Here is a 19,948-nt window from a genome sequence, read left to right as displayed (position 1 = left end):
TTAACAGTTGACATGATATTTTATTTACTGACAGAGATATAGGAGAATCTAGTACAGAACAGAGACAGTTTTGCAGGACACATAGACTAAAAGGCATACTCTTACATAGTTGGTGAAAGGTGGCGCTCACACAGAACACATACTGTACAATGAGTGGACAAAACATTAGGAACACTTGCTCTTTCCATGACAGACTGACCAGGTGAATCCAAGTGAAAGCTATGATCCCTTATTGATGTCACCTGTTAAATCCACTTCAAATCGGTGTACATGAAGGGGAGTAGACAGGCTAAAGAAGGATTTTTAAGCCTTGAGAGGATTGAGACATGGATTGTGTATGTGTGACATTCAGAGGGTGAATAGGGGGTGCAACTCAATATTAGGAAGGTGTTCTTACTGTTTTGTCCACTCAATGTAAATCATAATACAATGACAGGTTATTTTGACGTGCATAATTAAAATGTTAAATCATATTTCTTATCGTTTAAGGCAGGTTGACGCTTGGCTCTTGTTGCAGAACGACAGAAGGGACGAGAAGCGAAGAGCTGCAGTGCCTGGTTATATAATGGACCTACAGTGTATGTTAGAAACACATTGTCTCCCTCACTGAGGAATGTGTCATTTTAGATGTGGGGAACTATAAGTGTTCATGGACACCTTGGTCATCATTACAGGGCTAATCTCAAAAAATCAGTGTGTGTGTGTGTGTGTTTGTGTGTCAGAGGAGGCTGGTGGGAGGAGCTATAGGAGGATGGGCTCATTGTAATGGCTGGAATGGAATTCATGAAACGGAGTCAAACGTGGTTTCCATATGTTTGATACCGTTCCACATATTCCATTCCAGTCTTTACAATAAGCCGTCCCTATAGCACCTCCCATCAGCCTCCTCAGGTGTGTGTGCCACTACGGGTGCATGCCTGTGTGCGGCTAAGTGCAGGTAAGTGCTGGTTTTGCTCCACTACGACAGCTGGTCTCTACAGGAGGGTGTGGGAAGTTATTAAAAAGGGACGGACGATGGCTGGTCTCTACAGGAGGGGGAAGATATTAAGGGACGGACAATGGCTGGTCTCTACAGGAGGGGTTGGGAAGATATAAAGGGACGGACGATGGCTGGTCTCTACAGGAGGGGGAAGATATTAAGGACGGACAATGGCTGGTCTCTACAGGAGGGGGAAGATATAAAGGGACGGACGGCTCATTTCCTTTTTTCTTTCTCCGCCCCCAGACACCGCACCCCCTCCAGCAGCATAGGAGTACCATGATGACGATCTACAGAGAGAGAGAGAGGGGGAGGGAGGGAGAGAGAGAGAGAAAGAGAAAGAGGGAGGGAGACTGAGAAAGAGAGCAGAGTCACTGTTATTTTGCTGAGTAAAAGGATCATATTGACTGTGTGATGTAGAGGAAGTTGCAGAGACCTCTTAGTCCACCTGAGGGTGCTGTCCACCCTTTAACACTGACAGGCCATAAGGTACATCTGTTGCATAATAGCCTTTAACTCAGCAGGATGCCTTACTGTAAATACCATAAGTAAGTGGTAACTAACTGCAGATGTTTTCCCCTATTAACACAGGGTTACTGCCCAGATGATCAGTATGTGTGTCACTGTGTATGTTTATTTGTGTATGACTGTGTCTATACATGACCAGGACACAGGAGTAACTCACCCATGACCCGGGCCTGTAGTCTGACCTGCAAACGTTGGTCCCTCTTTCCCCGGCTGACCAGGGTCAGCTCCTCCTGCAGCACCCCCTCCTGGTGGGTGGTGTACTCACACGTCACCTTCACCCCACCTTGAGGGAGGGAGGGAGGGAGATAGTAGGAGATGGCATATGGACCAAGAGAAACAAGGAATGGAGGGAGAGGGAGAGAGACAGGGAATGGATAGAGAGAGGGAGAGAGAGAGAGACAAGGAATGGATAGAGCAAGGGAGAGAGACAAGGAATGGATGGAGAGAGGGAGAGAGACAGGGGATGGATTGAGAGAGGGAGAGAGACAGGGAATGGATGGAGAGAGGGGGAGAGACAGGGAATGGATGGAGAGAGGGAGAGAGACAGGGAATGGATGGAGAGAGGGGGAGAGACAGGGAATGGATGGAGAGAGGGAGAGAGACAGTGAATGGATGGAGAGAGGGAGAGAGACAGGGGATGGATGGAGAGAGGGGGAGAGACAGGGAATGGATGGAGAGAGGGGGAGAGACAGGGAATGGATGGAGAGAGGGAGAGAGACAGGGAATGGATGGAGAGAGGGGGAGAGACAGGGAATGGATGGAGAGAGGGAGAGAGACAGGGGATGGATGGAGAGAGGGAGAAGGACAGGGAATGGATGGAGAGAGGGAGAGAGACAGGGGATGGATGGAGAGAGGGGAGAGAGACAGGGGATGGATGGAGAGAGGGAGAGAGACAGGGGATGGATTGAGAGAGGGAGAGAGACAGGGAATGGATGGAGAGAGGGGGAGAGACAGGGAATGGATGGAGAGAGGGGAGAGAGACAGGGAATGGATGGAGAGAGGGGGAGAGACAGGGAATGGATGGAGAGAGGGAGAGAGACAGGGAATGGATGGAGAGAGGGAGGGAAACAGAATGATGGAGAGAGGGAGAGAGACAGGGGATGGATGGAGAGAGGGAGGTAGACAGGGAATGGATGGAGAGAGGGAGAGAGACAGGGGATGGATGGAGAGAGGGAGAGAGACAGGGGATGGATGGAGAGAGGGAGAGAGACAGGGGATGGATTGAGAGAGGGAGAGAGACAGGGAATGGATGGAGAGAGGGAGAGAGAGACAGGGAATGGATGGAGAGAGGGAGAGAGACAGGGAATGGATGGAGAGAGGGAGAGAGACAGGGAATGGATGGAGAGAGGGAGGGAAACAGAATGATGGAGAGAGGGAGAGAGACAGGGGATGGATGGAGAGAGGGAGGTAGACAGGGAATGGATGGAGAGAGGGAGAGAGACAGGGGATGGATGGAGAGAGGGAGAGAGACAGGGGATGGATGGAGAGAGGGAGAGAGACAGGGGATGGATGGAGAGAGGGAGAGAGACAGGGGATGGATGGAGAGAGGGAGAGAGAGGGAGAGACAGGGGATGGATGGAGAGAGGGAGAGAGACAGGGGATGGATGGAGAGAGGGAGAGAGACAGGGGATGGATGGAGAGAGGGAGAGAGACAGGGGATGGATGGAGAGAGGGAGAGAGACAGGGGATGGATGGAGAGAGGGAGAGAGACGAGGAACGGATGGAGAGAGGGAGAGAGACAGGGAATGGATGGAGAGAGGGGGAGAGACAGGGAATGGATGGAGAGAGGGAGAGAGACAGGGAATGGATGGAGAGAGGGAGAGAGAGACAGGGAATGGATGGAGAGAGGGAGAGAGAGACAGGGAATGGATAGAGAGAGGGAGAGAGATAGGGAATGGATAGAGAGAGGGAGAGAGAGAGACAGGGAATGGATGGAGAGAGGGAGAGAGATAGGGAATGGATAGAGAGAGGGAGAGAGAGAGACAGGGAATGGATGGAGAGAGGGAGAGAGACAGGGGATGGATGGAGAGAGGGAGAGAGACAGGGAATGGATGGAGAGAGGGAGAGAGACGAGGAACGGATGGAGAGAGGGAGAGAGACAGGGGATGGATGGAGAGAGGGAGAGAGACAGGGGATGGATGGAGAGAGACAGGGAATGGATGGAGAGAGGAAGAGAGACAAGGAACGGATGGAGAGAGGGAGAGAGACAGACAGAGAGGTAGAAAAAGAAAGGGAGAGAAAGAAAGAAAGACAGAAAGAAAGAAAGAAGGAGAGAAAGATGGAGACAGTCAATAATAAAAGGACAGGAATGGTCGGGGAAAGAGTGACATGAAAACAGAGACAAAAAGGCGTCAGACAGACAGAAGTAACGTTAGACTGAGATACAGTAGTCTATTGAGTATTTATAACCAGTATTTACTTCAATGTAATTGGCCATATCTTCCCCACATACCATAAAATCTGTGTCCGAGATGCCACCATATTCCCTAGACATTACACTAATTTGATCAGGGCCTATAGGGAACATTCAATGTTTGGCTTCCAGAGTTTTCTTACTGGAAGCCACTCTGAAAGCCCAGAGGGGAGCTCAGATTCTTTCCCCCTAAAATTCAAATGGCGCCCTATTTCCTACATTGTGTTCTACCTTTGACCAGAGGTCTATGGGCCCGCCGTATGGGCCCTGGTCGAAAGCAGTGCACTGTATAAGGAATAGGGTGCAGGGGAACATTTGGGACGAAGCCAGGGAATCAAATCAAATTTTATTGGTCACATGCGTCGAATACAACAGGTGTAGACCTTACAGTGAAATGCTTACTTACGAGCCCATAACTAACAATGCAGTTGGAATAAGAATAAGAAATAAAAGTAACAAATAATTAAAGAGCAGCAGTAAAATAACAATAGTGAGACTATATACAGGCGGGTACCGGTACAGAGTCAATGTGCGGGAGCACCGGTTAGTCAAGGTAATTGAGGTAATATGTACATGTAGGTAGTTATTAAAGTGACTATGCATAGTTAATAACAACAGAGAGTAGCAGCGGTGTAAAAGAGGGGGGGTGGGGGCAATGCAAAAGCATCTCTTCTTCTGGTCTCCTCTCTCTGAATCGATTCAGGGCTGAAATGGGAGCTGATGGATTGATCTCTTTGGTCTTTGTTCCCCTCTGGTAATGACTGTCTGATAGTGGTTATATTCCTCTGGTAATAACTGTCTGGTGGTGGTTATATTCCTCTGGTAATAACTGTCTGGTGGTGGTTATAATCCTCTGGTAATGACTGTCTGGTGGTGGTTATATTCCTCTGGTAATAACTGTCTGGTGGTGGTTATATTCCTCTGGTAATGACTGTCTGGTGGTGGTTCTATTCCTCTGGTAATAACTGTCTGTTGGTGGTTATATTCCTCTGGTAATGACTGTCTGGTGGTGGTTATATTCCTCTGGTAATAACTGTCTGGTGGTGTTTATATTCCTCTGGTAATAACTGTCTGGTGGTGGTTCTATTCCTCTGGTAATGATTGTCTGGTGGTGTTTATATTCCTCTGGTAATAACTGTCTGGTGGTGGTTATATTCCTCTGGTAATGACTGTCTGGTGGTGTTTATATTCCTCTGGTAATAACTGTCTGGTGGTGGTTATATTCCTCTGGTAATGACTGTCTGGTGGTGGTTATAATCCTCTGGTAATAACTGTCTGATGGTGGTTATATTCCTCTGGTAATGACTGTCTGGTGGTGGTTATATTCCTCTGGTAATAACTGTCTGGTGGTGGTTATATTCCTCTGGTAATGACTGTCTGGTGGTGGTTATATTCCTCTGGTAATAACTGTCTGGTGGTGGTTATATTCCTCTGGTAATGACTGTCTGGTGGTGTTTATATTCCTCTGGTAATGACTGTCTGGTGGTGTTTATATTCCTCTGGTAATGACTGTCTGGTGGTGTTTATATTCCTCTGGTAATAACTGTCTGGTGGTGGTTATATTCCTCTGGTAATAACTGTCTGGTGGTGGTTCTATTCCTCTGGTAATAACTGTCTGGTGGTGGTTCTATTCCTCTGGTAATAACTGTCTGGTGGTGGTTATATTCCTCTGGTAATAACTGTCTGGTGGTGGTTATAATCCTCTGGTAATAACTGTCTGATGGTGGTTATATTCCTCTGGTAATGACTGTCTGGTGGTGGTTATATTCCTCTGGTAATAACTGTCTGGTGGTGGTTATATTCCTCTGGTAATGACTGTCTGGTGGTGGTTATATTCCTCTGGTAATAACTGTCTGGTGGTGGTTATATTCCTCTGGTAATGACTGTCTGGTGGTGTTTATATTCCTCTGGTAATGACTGTCTGGTGGTGTTTATATTCCTCTGGTAATGACTGTCTGGTGGTGTTTATATTCCTCTGGTAATAACTGTCTGGTGGTGGTTATATTCCTCTGGTAATAACTGTCTGGTGGTGGTTCTATTCCTCTGGTAATAACTGTCTGGTGGTGGTTCTATTCCTCTGGTAATAACTGTCTGGTGGTGGTTATATTCCTCTGGTAATGACTGTCTGGTGGTGTTTATATTCCTCTGGTAATAACTGTCTGGTGGTGGTTATATTCCTCTGGTAATAACTGTCTGGTGGTGGTTCTATTCCTCTGGTAATAACTGTCTGGTGGTGGTTATATTCCTCTGGTAATTCCGATCAGAGCCTCACCCTCCATGGGTAGGATGGCATTGGTGGGGAACAGGGGATAGAGAGCGGATCCAAAGAAGGGAAAATAGGTGATAAAAGGGGACGAGGTAGGGAAATTGTCGCCTTTGCGCCAGACAAGTATTCATTGGGGACAGAGGATGGAGGGGGAGAGTGGAGTGGGAGAAAAGGTAGAAGAAGGAGGGAGACCTTCGCCAGTGATCCAGACAGACATTCAAGTTTCCCAGGTTTGATAACATACCGGTTACTGTAATAGTAGGTTACAGTAATGACAGAAATCCGGTTACTGTAATAGTAGGTTACAGTAATGATATGTGTTTGTTGGCAGAGACATGGGTTTTCTGCCACTTTCAGGTCTACACTGCACCCATCTTTACCAGTATATCCATTTACTCAATTCATATCCATTTGGACAATTTAGATCCTGTACAAACAACACAAATCATCTCAGTTTCTATCCTGGGTCGCATTCAATAGGCTTCGAACAGTATAAAAACTGACTGAAACAGGAAGGGACTACCTGGACTCCAATAACAAACACTAATTTTCATTTTCCATTGCAAAACGGTTTAACGTTTTCTTTGGCATGCCCTAACGGCCCTGGTCTCCCACGTACCCTCTGGTGTGGGTGTGACACGGTTGACTTTGAGGAGGGGTCTGGGCGTCGGTGATGAAGAGGAAGGGAGGGAGCACACATCTTTCCCCAGCACAGGCACCTCTGGGAGGGTGAAGACGATCTCATAACGATGCAGACTCCTCAGGAACCCTACCTGGACAGAGAGAGAGTGAGAGAGCGTGAGTGAGAGTGAGAGAGAAAACACAGTACAAATTACATAAACATTTATTAAATACTCACACACTTATGAAATGCGTTAAGTAGTTCTATGTAGGTACCCATCAGGGGTGCATTCAGCAGGGCATAACGTTGTAGAAATATGTTATGAAGAACAAACATGGCTCTATGACCTGTAGAATGAGGAATCATGTCTGCTCTATTCATAACATTTCAATCTGAAATGTTCAACAATGTTTGCCTACTGAACTTGGCACAAGCAATTTGAGCATTTGTATTCCAAACCCCGCTCACCTTAACCAGGAAGTTCCCATCAGGCTCTGGGAGAGCAGGGATGGCCGAATCCTTGGCTTTGTCCTCACGGTGAACAGGGGAGCCCATGGCATCCTCATCATCAGGGAAATGCACGCTTCCTCCCTTCGAGGTCGACCCTGGGGAAGAGGCAGTAAGAGCGTGACTCGGTCAGGGACAGAAATACACACACAGGCACATACTGTACACACGCACACACATATAATTCATGCATGCCTAAGCAGCTGTATACGACTGCAAGTTTTTATTGCGCTTTTATGAGAGAGAGACAGAGAGTGAGAGAGAGTGAGCGAGGGAGAGAGTGAGGGAGAGAGTTAGTGTTTTGGTCCATCAGTATAACTGAGGTCTGACATGGCATTAACGCTGTACAATCAGCGGGAAGGCAATTGAAAATCCATGCACTTAGAGATAATCGCTGGCAGATTATTTAATTAAAGTTTGGGCGATATCAGTTGCATTCACACAGACAGAGGGGCAGATGGACAGACAGACAGACAGAAACAGACACACAAACACACACATAGAAGTCAAGGACTCACCCTTCCTGCCTGTTGCCATGTCAATGTCAGGCCAGGAATGATGGATCACACTGTATCAGTCTGAATTTGTGATGTCATCATTACCCTCCTTCAGAGAACATGACAAGGAACAATGTAAGGAGATATAGAGAGAGAGAGAGGGAGAGAGAGAGAGAGAGAGAGGGAGAACAAGAGAGATGGAGAGAGAGAAAGGGGGAGCGAGATGAGGAATGAAAGAGGGGAAGAGTGAGGTGAGAAAGGGAGAGAAAGAGAAACCAAGTCACAATTTCATTGTAAAGGCGACAGCTCCTCAACAACAGTTCCTTCTGGCTTCTGTGATTTTCTGCCAAAAGGTTCCCTCAGACTCAACACCCTCTTAGAACTAGAAGTAGGACAAAGTAGACCCTAGGCCTAGACACTAATCTAAGGTCAGTTAAACACTTTCCCCTCTAATTACGGTCATGATTTGGGTATAAGCGATGGCTGATCCTAGACCTGTGAATCAAAATAGGAAAAGCACTCACACATCTGAGGTTGCTTGTCACATGGTGTTTGGCAATAATTCTATGATATCTTCACGTAAAAGTCGAATAAACTAAAGTGTCACTGGCAAAGTCATAATGGTAAAGGGGTTTATTTTCTTTAGCTCTGTGCCAGGTGGCAACTTCTACCCAAAAGTACTCTGGTACTGTAGCATATCAATCCGCTGGATAGAGCCCAAGACTGAGTTCCAAATGGTACCCTAGTGCATTTCTTTTAACAAGGGCCCATAGGGGAATAGGGTGCCTGCCATCTGTTACGCACGTCTACAATAACCTTTGACCTTTATTTTAATCCTACTGCGGCTTTATCAATATCATTAGAAGCGCTCAGCTGTGAGTCCAGTCCAGTGTTGCAGACAAAGGCACGGCTAAACGACTCACTGACCTGCTCACTAAAGAAGCTTAACTCAGCCCCCAAAGTTTAGCCGGTGGGATTAGAGGAAGAAACTGGAAAGAGTAATTTCTTACAGTTTTACCGTGGGGAGTTGGGTACCTAGCCTAATTCACACAATCCTCCCTAATACGGAAACACTGGAGGGGGAATAGCCTTGAGTGTTATGTAACCTAAACTAGAATGGGGAGAAAATAGAACACAGAACAGAGAAAAGCTCATTCCAATCCTCATTCAAACTCAATCCCCTCTATTTATGACAGATTTAACGTACCATCGACAGTTATCAGGTGGTGGAAAAAGTATCCAATTGTCATCCTTGAGTTAAAGTAAAGACCCTTATAGAAAATGACTGAAGTGGAAGTCACCCGGTAGAATACTACTTGAGTAAAAATCTAAAACTATCTGGTTTTAAATACAATGGGGGAAAAAAGTATTTCATCCCCTGCTGATTTTGTACGTTTGCCCACTGACAAAGAAAGGATCAGTCTATAATTTTAATGGTAGGTTTATTTGAACAGTGAGAGACAGAATAACAACTCAAATATCCAGAAAAACGCATGTCAGAAATGTTAGAAATTGATTTGCATTTTAATGAGGGAAATAAATATTTGACCCCCTCTCAATCAGAAAGATTTCTGGCTCCCAGGTATCTTTTATACAGGTAACGAGCTGAGATTAGGAGCACACTCTTAAAGGGAGTGCTCCTAACCACAGCTTGTTACCTATAAAAAAGACACCTGTCCACAGAAGCAATCAATCAATCAGATTCCAAACTCTCCACCATGGCCAAGACCAAAGAGCTCTCAAAGGATGTCAGGGACAAGATTGTAGACCTACACAAGGCTGGAATGGGCTACAAGACCATCGCCAAGCAGCTTGGTGAGAAGGTGACAACATTTGGTGCGATTTTTCGCAAATGGAAGAAACACAAAAGAACTGTCAATATCCCTTGGCCTGGGGCTCCATGCAAGATCTCACCTCGTGGAGTTGCAATGATCATGAGAACGGTGAGGAATCAGCCCAGAACTACACGGGAGGATCTTGTCAATGATCTCAAGGCAGCTGGGACCATAGTCACCAAGAAAACAATTGGTAACACACTACGCCATGAAGGACTGAAATCCTGCAGCGCCCGCAAGGTTCCCCTGCTCAAGAACACATATACATGCCCGTCTGAAGTTTGCCAATGAACATCTGAATGACTCAGAGGACAACTGGTGAAAGTGTTGTGGTCAGATGAGACCAAAATGGCGCTCTTTGACATCAACTCAACTCGCCGTGTTTGGAGGAGGAGGAATGCTGCCTATGACCCCAAGAATACCATCTCCACCGTCAAACATGGAGTTGGAAACATTATGCTTTGGGGGTGTTTTTCTGCTAAGGGGACAGGACAACTTCCCCGCATCAAAGGGACGATGGACGGGGCCATGTACCGTCAAATCTTGGGTGAGAACCTCCTTCCCTCAGCCAGGGTATTGAAAATGGGTCGTGGATGTGTATTCCAGCATGACAATGACCCAAAACACACGGCCAAGGCAACAAAGGAGTGGCTCAAGAAGAAGCACAATAAGGTCCTGGAGTGGCCTAGCCAGTCTCCAGACCTTAATCCCATAGAAAATCTGTGGAGGGAGCTGAAGGTTCGAGTTGCCAAACGTCAGCCTCGAAACCTTAATGACTTGGAGAAGATCTGCAAAGAGGAGTGGGACAAAATCCCTCCTGAGATGTGTGCAAACCTGGTGGCAAACTACAAGAAACGTCTGACCTCTGTGATTGCCAACAAGGGTTTTGCCACCAAGTACTAAGTCATGTTTTGCAGAGGGGTCAAATACTTATTTGCCTCATTAAAATGCAAATAATTTTATAACATTTTTGACAGGGGTTTTTCTGGATTTTTTTGTTGTTATTCTGTCTCTCACTGTTCAAATAAACCTACTATTAAAATGATAGACTGATCATTTCTTTGTAAGTGGGCAAACGTACAAAATCAGCAGGGGATCAAATACTTTTTTCCCCCCACTGTATACTTAAAAGATGCACTATGCAGAAATAACTCCATCATTTCCTGGTTGCTAAAATTGTAATAGGTTGCCTAATTTCAGTTATGTGGCAAAAGAAGCAAGTAGAGAATCATTGTACCATGAAAACTGCTGTGAAATATATTTTCCATATCCAAAAATATTTTATTTTAAGCTGTTTGAAGCTTGTGTACAAAACGGAAAGTAAAAGATGCAAAAACAAAACTTAAGAATGGGAAGCATAGAAATGGAGCACATAGAATAGATACACCACTTCTTAGACTTGCTTTCAATGAGAATGACAGATCTATCACTCACATTTCTATGTGCATTTGGTTGGGGTCAACCAAAAAGTTACGTATTGTAGCTTTAAGTATCAAAAGTAGAAGCTATAAATCCTTCCAAATTCCTCCTAAGCAAACCAGACGGCACGATTTCCTTTTTTTTATGGATCGCCAGGGGCACACTCCAACTCTGACCACCAGACCATTTACAAACACTCAGACATCATTTACAAACAAAGCATCTGTGTTAAGGGAGTTCACCAGATCAGAGGCAGTATGGATGACCAGGGATGTTCTCTTGATAAGTGTATGAATTGGACCATTCTTCCCTGTCCTGCTAAGCATTCAAATGTTATCGAGTGCCTAGCCTACTGTTGGTGTCATGGAAAATAAGGCCTAGTAAAAAGTACAGGGCATTCGGAAAGTATTCAGACCCCTTCACTTTTTCCACATTTTGTTACGTTACAGCTTTATTCTATTTTTAAAAAATAATGACAAAACAGGTTTTTAGAAATGTTTGCAAATTTATTTAAAATAAAAAGCATAAATACCTTATTTACATAAGTATTCAGACCCTTAGCTATGAGACTCGAAATTGAGCTCAGGTGTCACGAATCCCACCGAAGGTGGCTCCTCTGCCTGCTCGGGCGGCGCTCGGCGGTCGTCGTCACCGGCCTACTAGCCGCCGCTGATCCCTTTTTCCTTTTCGTTTGGTATGTCTTATTGTTTGCACCTGTTCCTCATTTGGGTCTTTTGATTTTGGTTATTTAAGCCTGGTTAGCCCGCCCAGTGTTGTGCGGGATTATTTTAGCGTCAGGTTGTGTTTTGTATTTTGATGTGCTGGCGATCTACGACTGTTATATTTTATGCATGCTGTGCACCTGTTCTGGGCACTTTGCATTTTTCCCACGCCGGTTGTGTTGGCGTCGATCGTGTTATGTTTTATTTAATAAACACAACGTTCCTTACCTCTGCTCTCTGCGCCTGACTCCTACCACCACTCCTAGCAACTACTGACAGAATCCCGCACCAACTATGGAGTCAGCAGGAGCAGCCTCCCCTCCTCTCCCATCGATGGAGGAACGGGTCCTCCACCATACCAACATCCTCCACCGAATCGGCTCAGCGATGGAGCAGATGATGGAGAGGATGGACCGATGGGAGAGGAGTGGCCTCCCTACCGCATCCCCAGCACCTATTCCCCCTCCACCATCTACCCCTCCACCGACGTCCGGACCCGGAGCCCTACGCCTGGCTCTCCCCAGGGAGTACGATGGAGCGGCGGCTGGGTGCCAGGGGTTCCTGCTACAGTTGGAGTTGTACCTGGCTACCGTTCGTCCGACTCCCTCGAGAGAGGAGAGCGTAAGCGTCCTCGTCTCCTGCTTAACGGGACGTGCCCTGGAGTGGGCCAACGCAGTGTGGTATGGCCCAGACTCGGCAAGGGATCACTACCCCGAGTTCACCCGCCGTTTCCGGGCCGTGTTCGACCACCCAGCAGAAGGCCGGGCGGCGGGTGAACGGCTGTTCCACCTGCGGCAGGAGACGAGGAGCGCACAGGACTTTGCTCTGGAGTTCCGGACCTTGGCTGCTGGAGCGGGGTGGAACGACAGGGCCCTGATGGACCACTATCGGTGTAGCCTCCGGGAGGACGTCCGCCGTGAGCTAGCCTGTCGGGACACTACCCTCTCACTAGATGAACTAATTGACATGTCCATTCGTCTCGACAACCTGCTGGCTGCGCGCGGGCATCCAGACAGGGCCCTGTTGGTTCCACCTCCAGATCCTCCAGCTCCCACCCCTATGGAGCTGGGGGGGGCCGCATCCAGGGGAACCGGAGGAGGAGGCTCCTCTTGTACCCAGTGTGGTCGGAGAGGACACACTACCGACCGGTGCTGGGGGAGCTCCTCTGGGAATCGGGATGTCAGGCGGAGCACTCCTCGTTCACCTCAGGTGAGTAAGCACCAACCTCACCCAGAGCTCCCTGTTGGTCATATGTTCGTTTTAGTAACTTTCCCCTTGTTTTCTCCCTCTTTCCAGCATAAGGCGCTAGTCAATTCAGGCGCAGCTGGAAACTTTATGGATCGTGGGCTCGCATTAAGGCTAGGGATTCCCCTGGTGTCGTTGGACCAACCTTTCCCCATGCACTCCTTAGATAGCCGACCATTAGGGTCAGGACTGGTTAGGGAGGCCACGGTGCCACTGGACATGGAAACGCAGGGGGATCATGGGGAACGAAATAGTCTCTTCCTCATTGATTCTCCTGCGTTTCCGGTGGTGCTGGGGATTCCCTGGCTGGCCAATCACAATCCCAATATTTCGTGGAGACTGGGGGCTCTCAGAGGGTGGTCAGAGGAGTGCTCAGGCAGGTGTAAGGGAGTTTCCATCGGTGCGACGACAGTGGAGAGTCCAGACCAGGTTTCCACTGTGCGCATTCCCTCAGAATATGCCGATTTGGCTATCGCCTTCTGTAAAAAGAGGGCGACCCGATTACCACCTCATCGACGAGGGGATTGCGTGATAAATCTCCAGGTAAACGCTGCACTTCCTAGGAGTCACGTGTACCCATTGTCACAGGAGGAAACGTTGGCTATGGAGACATATGTCACGGAATCTCTGAGACAGGGGTACATTCGGCCCTCCATGTCACCCGTCTCCTCGAGTTTCTTTTTCGTGAAGAAAAAGGATGGAGGGTTGCGTCCGTGCATTGATTATCGAGGTCTAAATTCCATCACAGTAGGGTTCAGTTACCCACTACCTCTCATCGCTACGGCGGTGGAATCATTTCACGCCCGCGTTTTTTCACGAAACTGGACCTCAGGAGCGCTTACAATCTGGTGCGTATCCGGGGAGGAGATGAGTGGAAAACCGCATTCAGTACCACATCGGGCCACTATGAGTACCTCGTCATGGCGTATGGGTTAAAGAATGCTCCAGCCGTCTTTCAATCCTTTGTTGATGAGATTCTCAGGGACTTGCACGGGCAGGGGGTGGTGGTGTATATTGACGACATCCTGATTTATTCCGCCACCCGCGCCACGCATGTCTCCCTGGTGCGCAAGGTGCTTGGGCGACTGCTGAAGAATGACCTGTACGTCAAGGCTGAGAAATGTGAGTTTTTCAAACGAGCCGTTTCCTTCCTGGGGTATCGCATTTCCACCTCGGGGGTGGTGATGGAGGATGACCGCGTTAAAGCCGTGCGTAATTGGCCGACTCCGACCACGGTAAAGGAGGTGCAGCGGTTTTTAGGGTTTGCCAATTACTACCGGAGGTTTATCCGGGGCTTTGGTCAAGTTGCTGCTCCCATTACCTCACTGCTGAAGGGGGGTCCGGCGCGCTTGCGCTGGTCAGCAGAGGCGAACAGAGCGTTCAGTCGCCTGAAGGAGCTGTTTACCGTCGCTCCAGTGCTGGCTCATCCGGATCCCTCTTTGGCATTCATAGTGGAGGTGGACGCGTCCGAGACTGGGGTGGGGGCCGTGCTATCACAGCGCTCAGGCACGCCACCCAAACTCCGCCCGTGCGCTTTCTTTTCTAGGAAGCTCGGGCCGGCGGAGCAGAACTATGACGTGGGGGACAGGGAGTTGTTAGCTGTGGTCAAGGCTCTGAAGGTGTGGAGACATTGGCTTGAGGGGGCTAAGCACCATTTCCTCATCTGGACTGACCACCGTAATCTCGAGTACATCCGGGCAGCTAGGAGACTGAATCCGCGTCAGGCCAGGTGGGCCATGTTCTTTACCCGTTTCCGGTTCACGATCTCTTATCGGCCAGGTTCACAGAACACGAAGGCCGACGCACTGTCCCGCCTATATGACACCGAGGAGAGGGCCATCGATCCGGCTCCCATTCTTCCAGCGTCGTGCTTGGTAGCTCCGGTGGTATGGGAGTTGGACGCGGAGATCGAGCAGGCGTTACGGTCGGAACCTGCACCATCGCAGTGTCCGGCAGGTGTTCAGTACGTACCGCTTGGTCTCCGTGATCGATTGATTCGATGGGCCCATAATCTCCCCTCCTCGGGTCACCCTGGGATCGAGAGGACAGTGCGGAACCTGAGGGGGAAGTACTGGTGGCCCACCTTGGGTAAGGACATGCGGTTTTATGTTTCCTCCTGCTCGGTGTGCGCTCAGAGCAAGGCTCCTCGACACCTGCCTAGAGGGAAATTACACCCCCTCCCCGTTCCACAGCGGCCGTGGTCACACTTGTCAGTGGACTTCCTCACTGACCTTCCCGTATCTCAGGGGAACACCACTATCCTGGTCGTTGTGGATCGGTTCTCGAAGTCCTGTCGTCTCATCCCGTTGCCCGGTCTCCCTACGGCTCTGCAGACTGCGGAGGCCCTGTTTACCCATGTCTTCCGGCACTACGGGGTGCCCGAGGACATCGTTTCTGATCGGGGTCCCCAGTTCACGTCCAGAGTTTGGAGGGCGTTCATGGAACGTTTGGGGGTCTCGGTCAGCCTGACCTCGGGTTTCCACCCCGAGAGTAATGGGCAGGTGGAGAGGGTGAACCAAGAGGTGGGAAGGTTTCTAAAGGACGTATTGCCAGGACTGACCCAGGGAATGGGCGAGATACGTGCCATGGGCAGAAATAGCCCAAAATTCTCTACGTCACTCATCAACCAACATGTCACCGTTCCAGTGCGTGTTGGGCTACCAGCCGGTCCTGGCTCCATGGCACCAGAGCCAGACCGAGGCTCCTGCGGTGGAGGATTGGGTGCAGCGCTCGAAGGACACTTGGAGAGCCGTCCAAGACGCACTCACAAAGGCGAGTGGACGGCAGAAGAAGAGCGCTGACCAGCACCGCAGTGAGACCCCTATGTTTGCACCAGGGGATCGAGTCTGGCTCTCGGCTAGAAACCTGCCCCTCCGCTTGCCCTGCCGGAAGCTGGGCCCGCAGTGTGTAGGGCCGTTTAAAGTCCTGAGGAGGATAAACGAGGTGTGTTACCGGTTACAACTTCCATCTTACTACCGTATTAACCCCTCGTTTCATGTGTCTCTCCTCAGGCCGGTGGTGGCTGGTCCCATGCAGGAAGGTGAGGTGCCGGAGGTTCCTCCCCCCCCGCTGGACATTGGGGGGTCCCCGGCGTATAAGATACACGCCATTCTGGACTCCAGACTTCGGGGGGGGGGCCTACATTATCTCGTCGACTGGGAGGGGTACAGCGCGGAGGAGAGGTGCTGGGTACCCAGGAAGGACATTTTGGACCCCCCACTACTGAGGGAGTTCCACCGCCTTCATGGGGATCGCCCTGCGCCTCGTCCTCCGGGTCGCCCTCAAGGTCGGTGGCGGCGCGCTGCGGGAGCCGCGCGTCAGGAGGGGGGTACTGTCACGAATCCCACCGAAGGTGGCTCCCCTGCCTGCTCGGGCGGCGCTCGGCGGTCGTCGTCACCGGCCTACTAGCCGCCGCTGATCCCTTTTTCCTTTTCGTTTGGTATGTCTTATTGTTTGCACCTGTTCCTCATTTGGGTCTTTTGATTTTGGTTATTTAAGCCTGGTTAGCCCGCCCAGGTTTGTGCAGGATTATTTAGCGTCAGGTTGTGTTTTCTATTTTGATGTGCTGGCGATCTACGACTGTTATATTTTATGCATGCTGTGCACTTGTTCTGGGCACTTTGCATTTTTCCCATGCCGGTTGTGTTGGCGTCGATCGTGTTGTGTTTTATTTAATAAACACAACGTTCCTTACCTCTGCTCTCTGCGCCTGACTCCTACCACCACTCCTAGCAACTACTGACATCAGGTGTATCCTGTTTTCATTGATCATCCTTAAGATGTTACTACAACTTCATTGGAGTCCACCTGTGGTAAATTCAATTGATTGGACATGATTTAGAAAGGCACACACCTGTCTATTTAAGGTCCCACAGTTGACAGTGCACGTCAGAGCAAAAACCAAGCCATGAGGTTGAAGGAACTGTCAGTAGAGCTCCGAGACAGGATTGTGTCAAGGCACAGATCTGGGGAAAGGTACCAAAAAAAATTATGCAGCATTGACGGTCCCCAAGAAAACAGTTGCCTCCATCAATCTTAAATCGAAGAAGTTTAGAAGCACCAAGACTCTTCCTAGAGCCGGCCGCCAAGCCAAACTGAGCAATCAAGGGAGAAGGGCCTTGGTCAGGGAGGTGACCAAGAACCCGATGGTCACTATGACAAAGCTCCAGAGATCCTCTGTGGAGATGGGAGAACCTTCCAGAAGGACAACCATCTCTGCAGCACTCCACCAATCAGGTATGTATAGTAGATTGGCCAGACGGAAGCCAATCCTCAGTAAAAGGCACATAGCCCACTTGGAGTTTTCCAAAAGGCATTTAAAGGACTCTCAGACCAAGAGAAACAAGATTCTCTTGTCTGATTAAACCAATATTGAACTCTTTGGCCTGAATGCCAAAAGTCATGTCTGGAGGAAACTAGGCACCGCTCATCACCTGGCCAATACCATTCCTATGGTGAAGCATAGTGGTAGCAGCATCATGCTGTGGGGATGTCATGGTCGAGGGAAAGATGAACTGTGCAAAGTACAGAGAGATCCTTGATGAAAACCTGCTCCAGACCTTCCAACAGGACAACGACCCTAAACACACAACCAAGAAAACACAGGAGTGGCTTCAGGACAAGTCTCTGAATGTCCTTGAGAGGCCCAGCCAGAGCCCGGATTTGAACCCGATCGAACATCTCTGGAGAGACCTGAAAATAGCTGTGCAAGGACACTCCCCATCCAACCTGACAGAGCTTGAGAGGATCAGCAGAGAAGATTGGGAGAAACTCCCCAAATACAGGTGTGTCAACCTTGTAGCATCATAGCCAAGAAGACTCAAGGCTGTAATCGCTGCCAAAGGTACTTCAGCAAAGTACTGAGTAAAGGGTCTGAATACTTATGTAAATGTGATGTTTCATTTTTTTGCAAACCTGTTTTTTCTTTGTCCTTATGGAGTATTATGTGTAGATTGATGAGGAAAAATAACCATTTTAAAATAAGGCTGTAACCTAACAAAACGTGGAAAAGGTCAAGGGGTCTGAAAACTTTCAGAATGCACTGTAGTAGGCTTCAAGTAAAGTACAGATATCCCCCCAAAAATGATTAAGTAGTAGTCTACTTCAAAGTATATTTTACGTTGTTACACCACCGCAGTTATCAATGGGACCTGGACGCATTGTGCAAAGGCATCGCGGTTGGTAGACTTCTACCTTATTTGACACTGTCACAGTTCTACATGCAAATGCTGCACTGTTGGGAACGACCCAGCCCCGAGCCGCCACCACCGCATCAACAGGGAGGGACATCGATACGTGCGCCGTCCGGGACATTTTTGACCGGTTTTAGCCTAATTACAAAATACTTGCGAATAGGACGTGTTCCTTAGGCTGCTTGGGTTGTTTATTGAATATATAGCCTATTCAATGTTGTTCCTTTCAATCACATAGCCCACCAGTGTTTTAATTCTAATGTTACAATTTCCATGTTGACGATCACACACACTGCATGCCCATTGGATGGAGTGCGCATCAAAACTGGAACAGGCACAGAGCTGCATTTTCAGTCGTTTCAACGAAGGGCAAAACTGCAACGAATAGATTTGGCCAACAACAACATATTCGTTATATTGTCATTGTGGCATAAATGAAATCGAATATATTCAACCTGAGAGAGAGAGAGACAGACAGATGGGCAGATAGCCTAGCCTACGCCCAGTTATATGTCAACACGATATGAACCTCCGAACTGGATTCCCCCAGGTGCAAGAAAGCGTTTATGAAAACATGTAACGTAATAAAAAAACCTCCTATAGAAGCACTTACCGCTTTGGAGATTTGTTCAGCGCTTAGTGATGGTGGTATCTGACAGTGGAACGCGAAACCATCCCAAACGGCATGCTGCTTGCTGTGTTTGTATGATCTCTTATCTCGGAGGCGCTTGTTCAGTCTCCTCTCCAGCTCTCCTCCTCCGGACGGACGCAGTCTACAACAGCCATGCGTCGCTTTCTCGGTGACCTATAGCTGCAGTCATTGGCGGATGCAGGCATCGCGGAGAGGGACGTTTTTCAACACCCCTCATGTAAACATCACGTTTACACTGTAATTATTCTGCCTATTAGATAGATGTGGTATAAGCCCTACACCTGCTTTCAGATTTAATAAAATGCTGCCTATCAATTGGATAAATATTTTATTTGTAGCTTTATTGAATACGCTCATTTAATAGGCTCTAATAGGGTATAATATAATAGCCTACAAAATACTGTACTAGAAAGTTCAAGAAGATATGTGATGGACATCTCAAGGTCAGGGTTATTTTAGAAAAATTCATGCAATGATTTATTAGATTAGCTTCCAATTGAACTCCTATTACAACATGATTAAAATATATTCTGTCACTAATATAGTTTTCCAAAAAGTATTCAGTCTCATTCACCCCAGGCTATCCAATATGGTAGGTTCAATCCCCAAATTCCATAAATTGTAATTATAGATATATGTTTGATGTCCATTTACACAATCTGAACAGAAGTCAGTGATCATTGTGCTGTCTGTTTAAGATCAGTAATTCTGCATTAGTGATGGCCAACACAACCAAGGGGACTTCTTTTTAGATGGTGTTAGTTATATACAGTATATACACTGAGTGTAGCAAACATTAAGAACACCTTCCTAATATTGAGTTGCACAGCCCCCTTTTGCCCTCAGAACAGCCTCAATTTTGTCGGGGCATGGACTCTACAAGGTGTTGAAAGTGTTCCGCAGGGATGCAAGCCCATGTTGACTACAATTCTTCCCACAGGTGTGTCAAGTTGGCAGAACATTCATTGAGTGGTGGACCATTCTTGATACACACGGGAAACGGTTGAGCGTGAAAAACCCAGCAGCGTTGCAGTTCTTGACACAAACCGGTGAGCCGGGCACCTACCACCA

The 19,948-nt window shown here is 48.2% G+C and overlaps 1 protein-coding gene across 1 annotated transcript; it reads right to left on the bottom strand.

Annotated features, from left to right (window-relative positions):
* LOC115190810 (UPF0687 protein C20orf27 homolog) lies at positions 1-18,979 on the bottom strand. Its single transcript, XM_029748892.1, has 6 exons — positions 18,839-18,979; positions 7,834-7,921; positions 7,277-7,413; positions 6,806-6,959; positions 1,665-1,790; positions 1-1,269 (listed from the first exon to the last, which is right to left on the bottom strand). The coding sequence occupies exons 2-6, from the start codon at positions 7,850-7,852 to the stop codon at positions 1,196-1,198; spliced, it is 510 nt and encodes a 169-aa protein (XP_029604752.1). The 5' UTR covers positions 7,853-7,921; positions 18,839-18,979; the 3' UTR covers positions 1-1,195.
* Between the last annotated feature and the right edge of the window lie 969 nt (positions 18,980-19,948).

Source organism: Salmo trutta, chromosome 4 (assembly GCF_901001165.1).
Source record: "Salmo trutta chromosome 4, fSalTru1.1, whole genome shotgun sequence".
In the NCBI taxonomy this organism is placed as follows: Eukaryota; Metazoa; Chordata; class Actinopteri; order Salmoniformes; family Salmonidae; genus Salmo; species Salmo trutta.
This window is presented reverse-complemented; position numbering and strand designations above follow the sequence as displayed.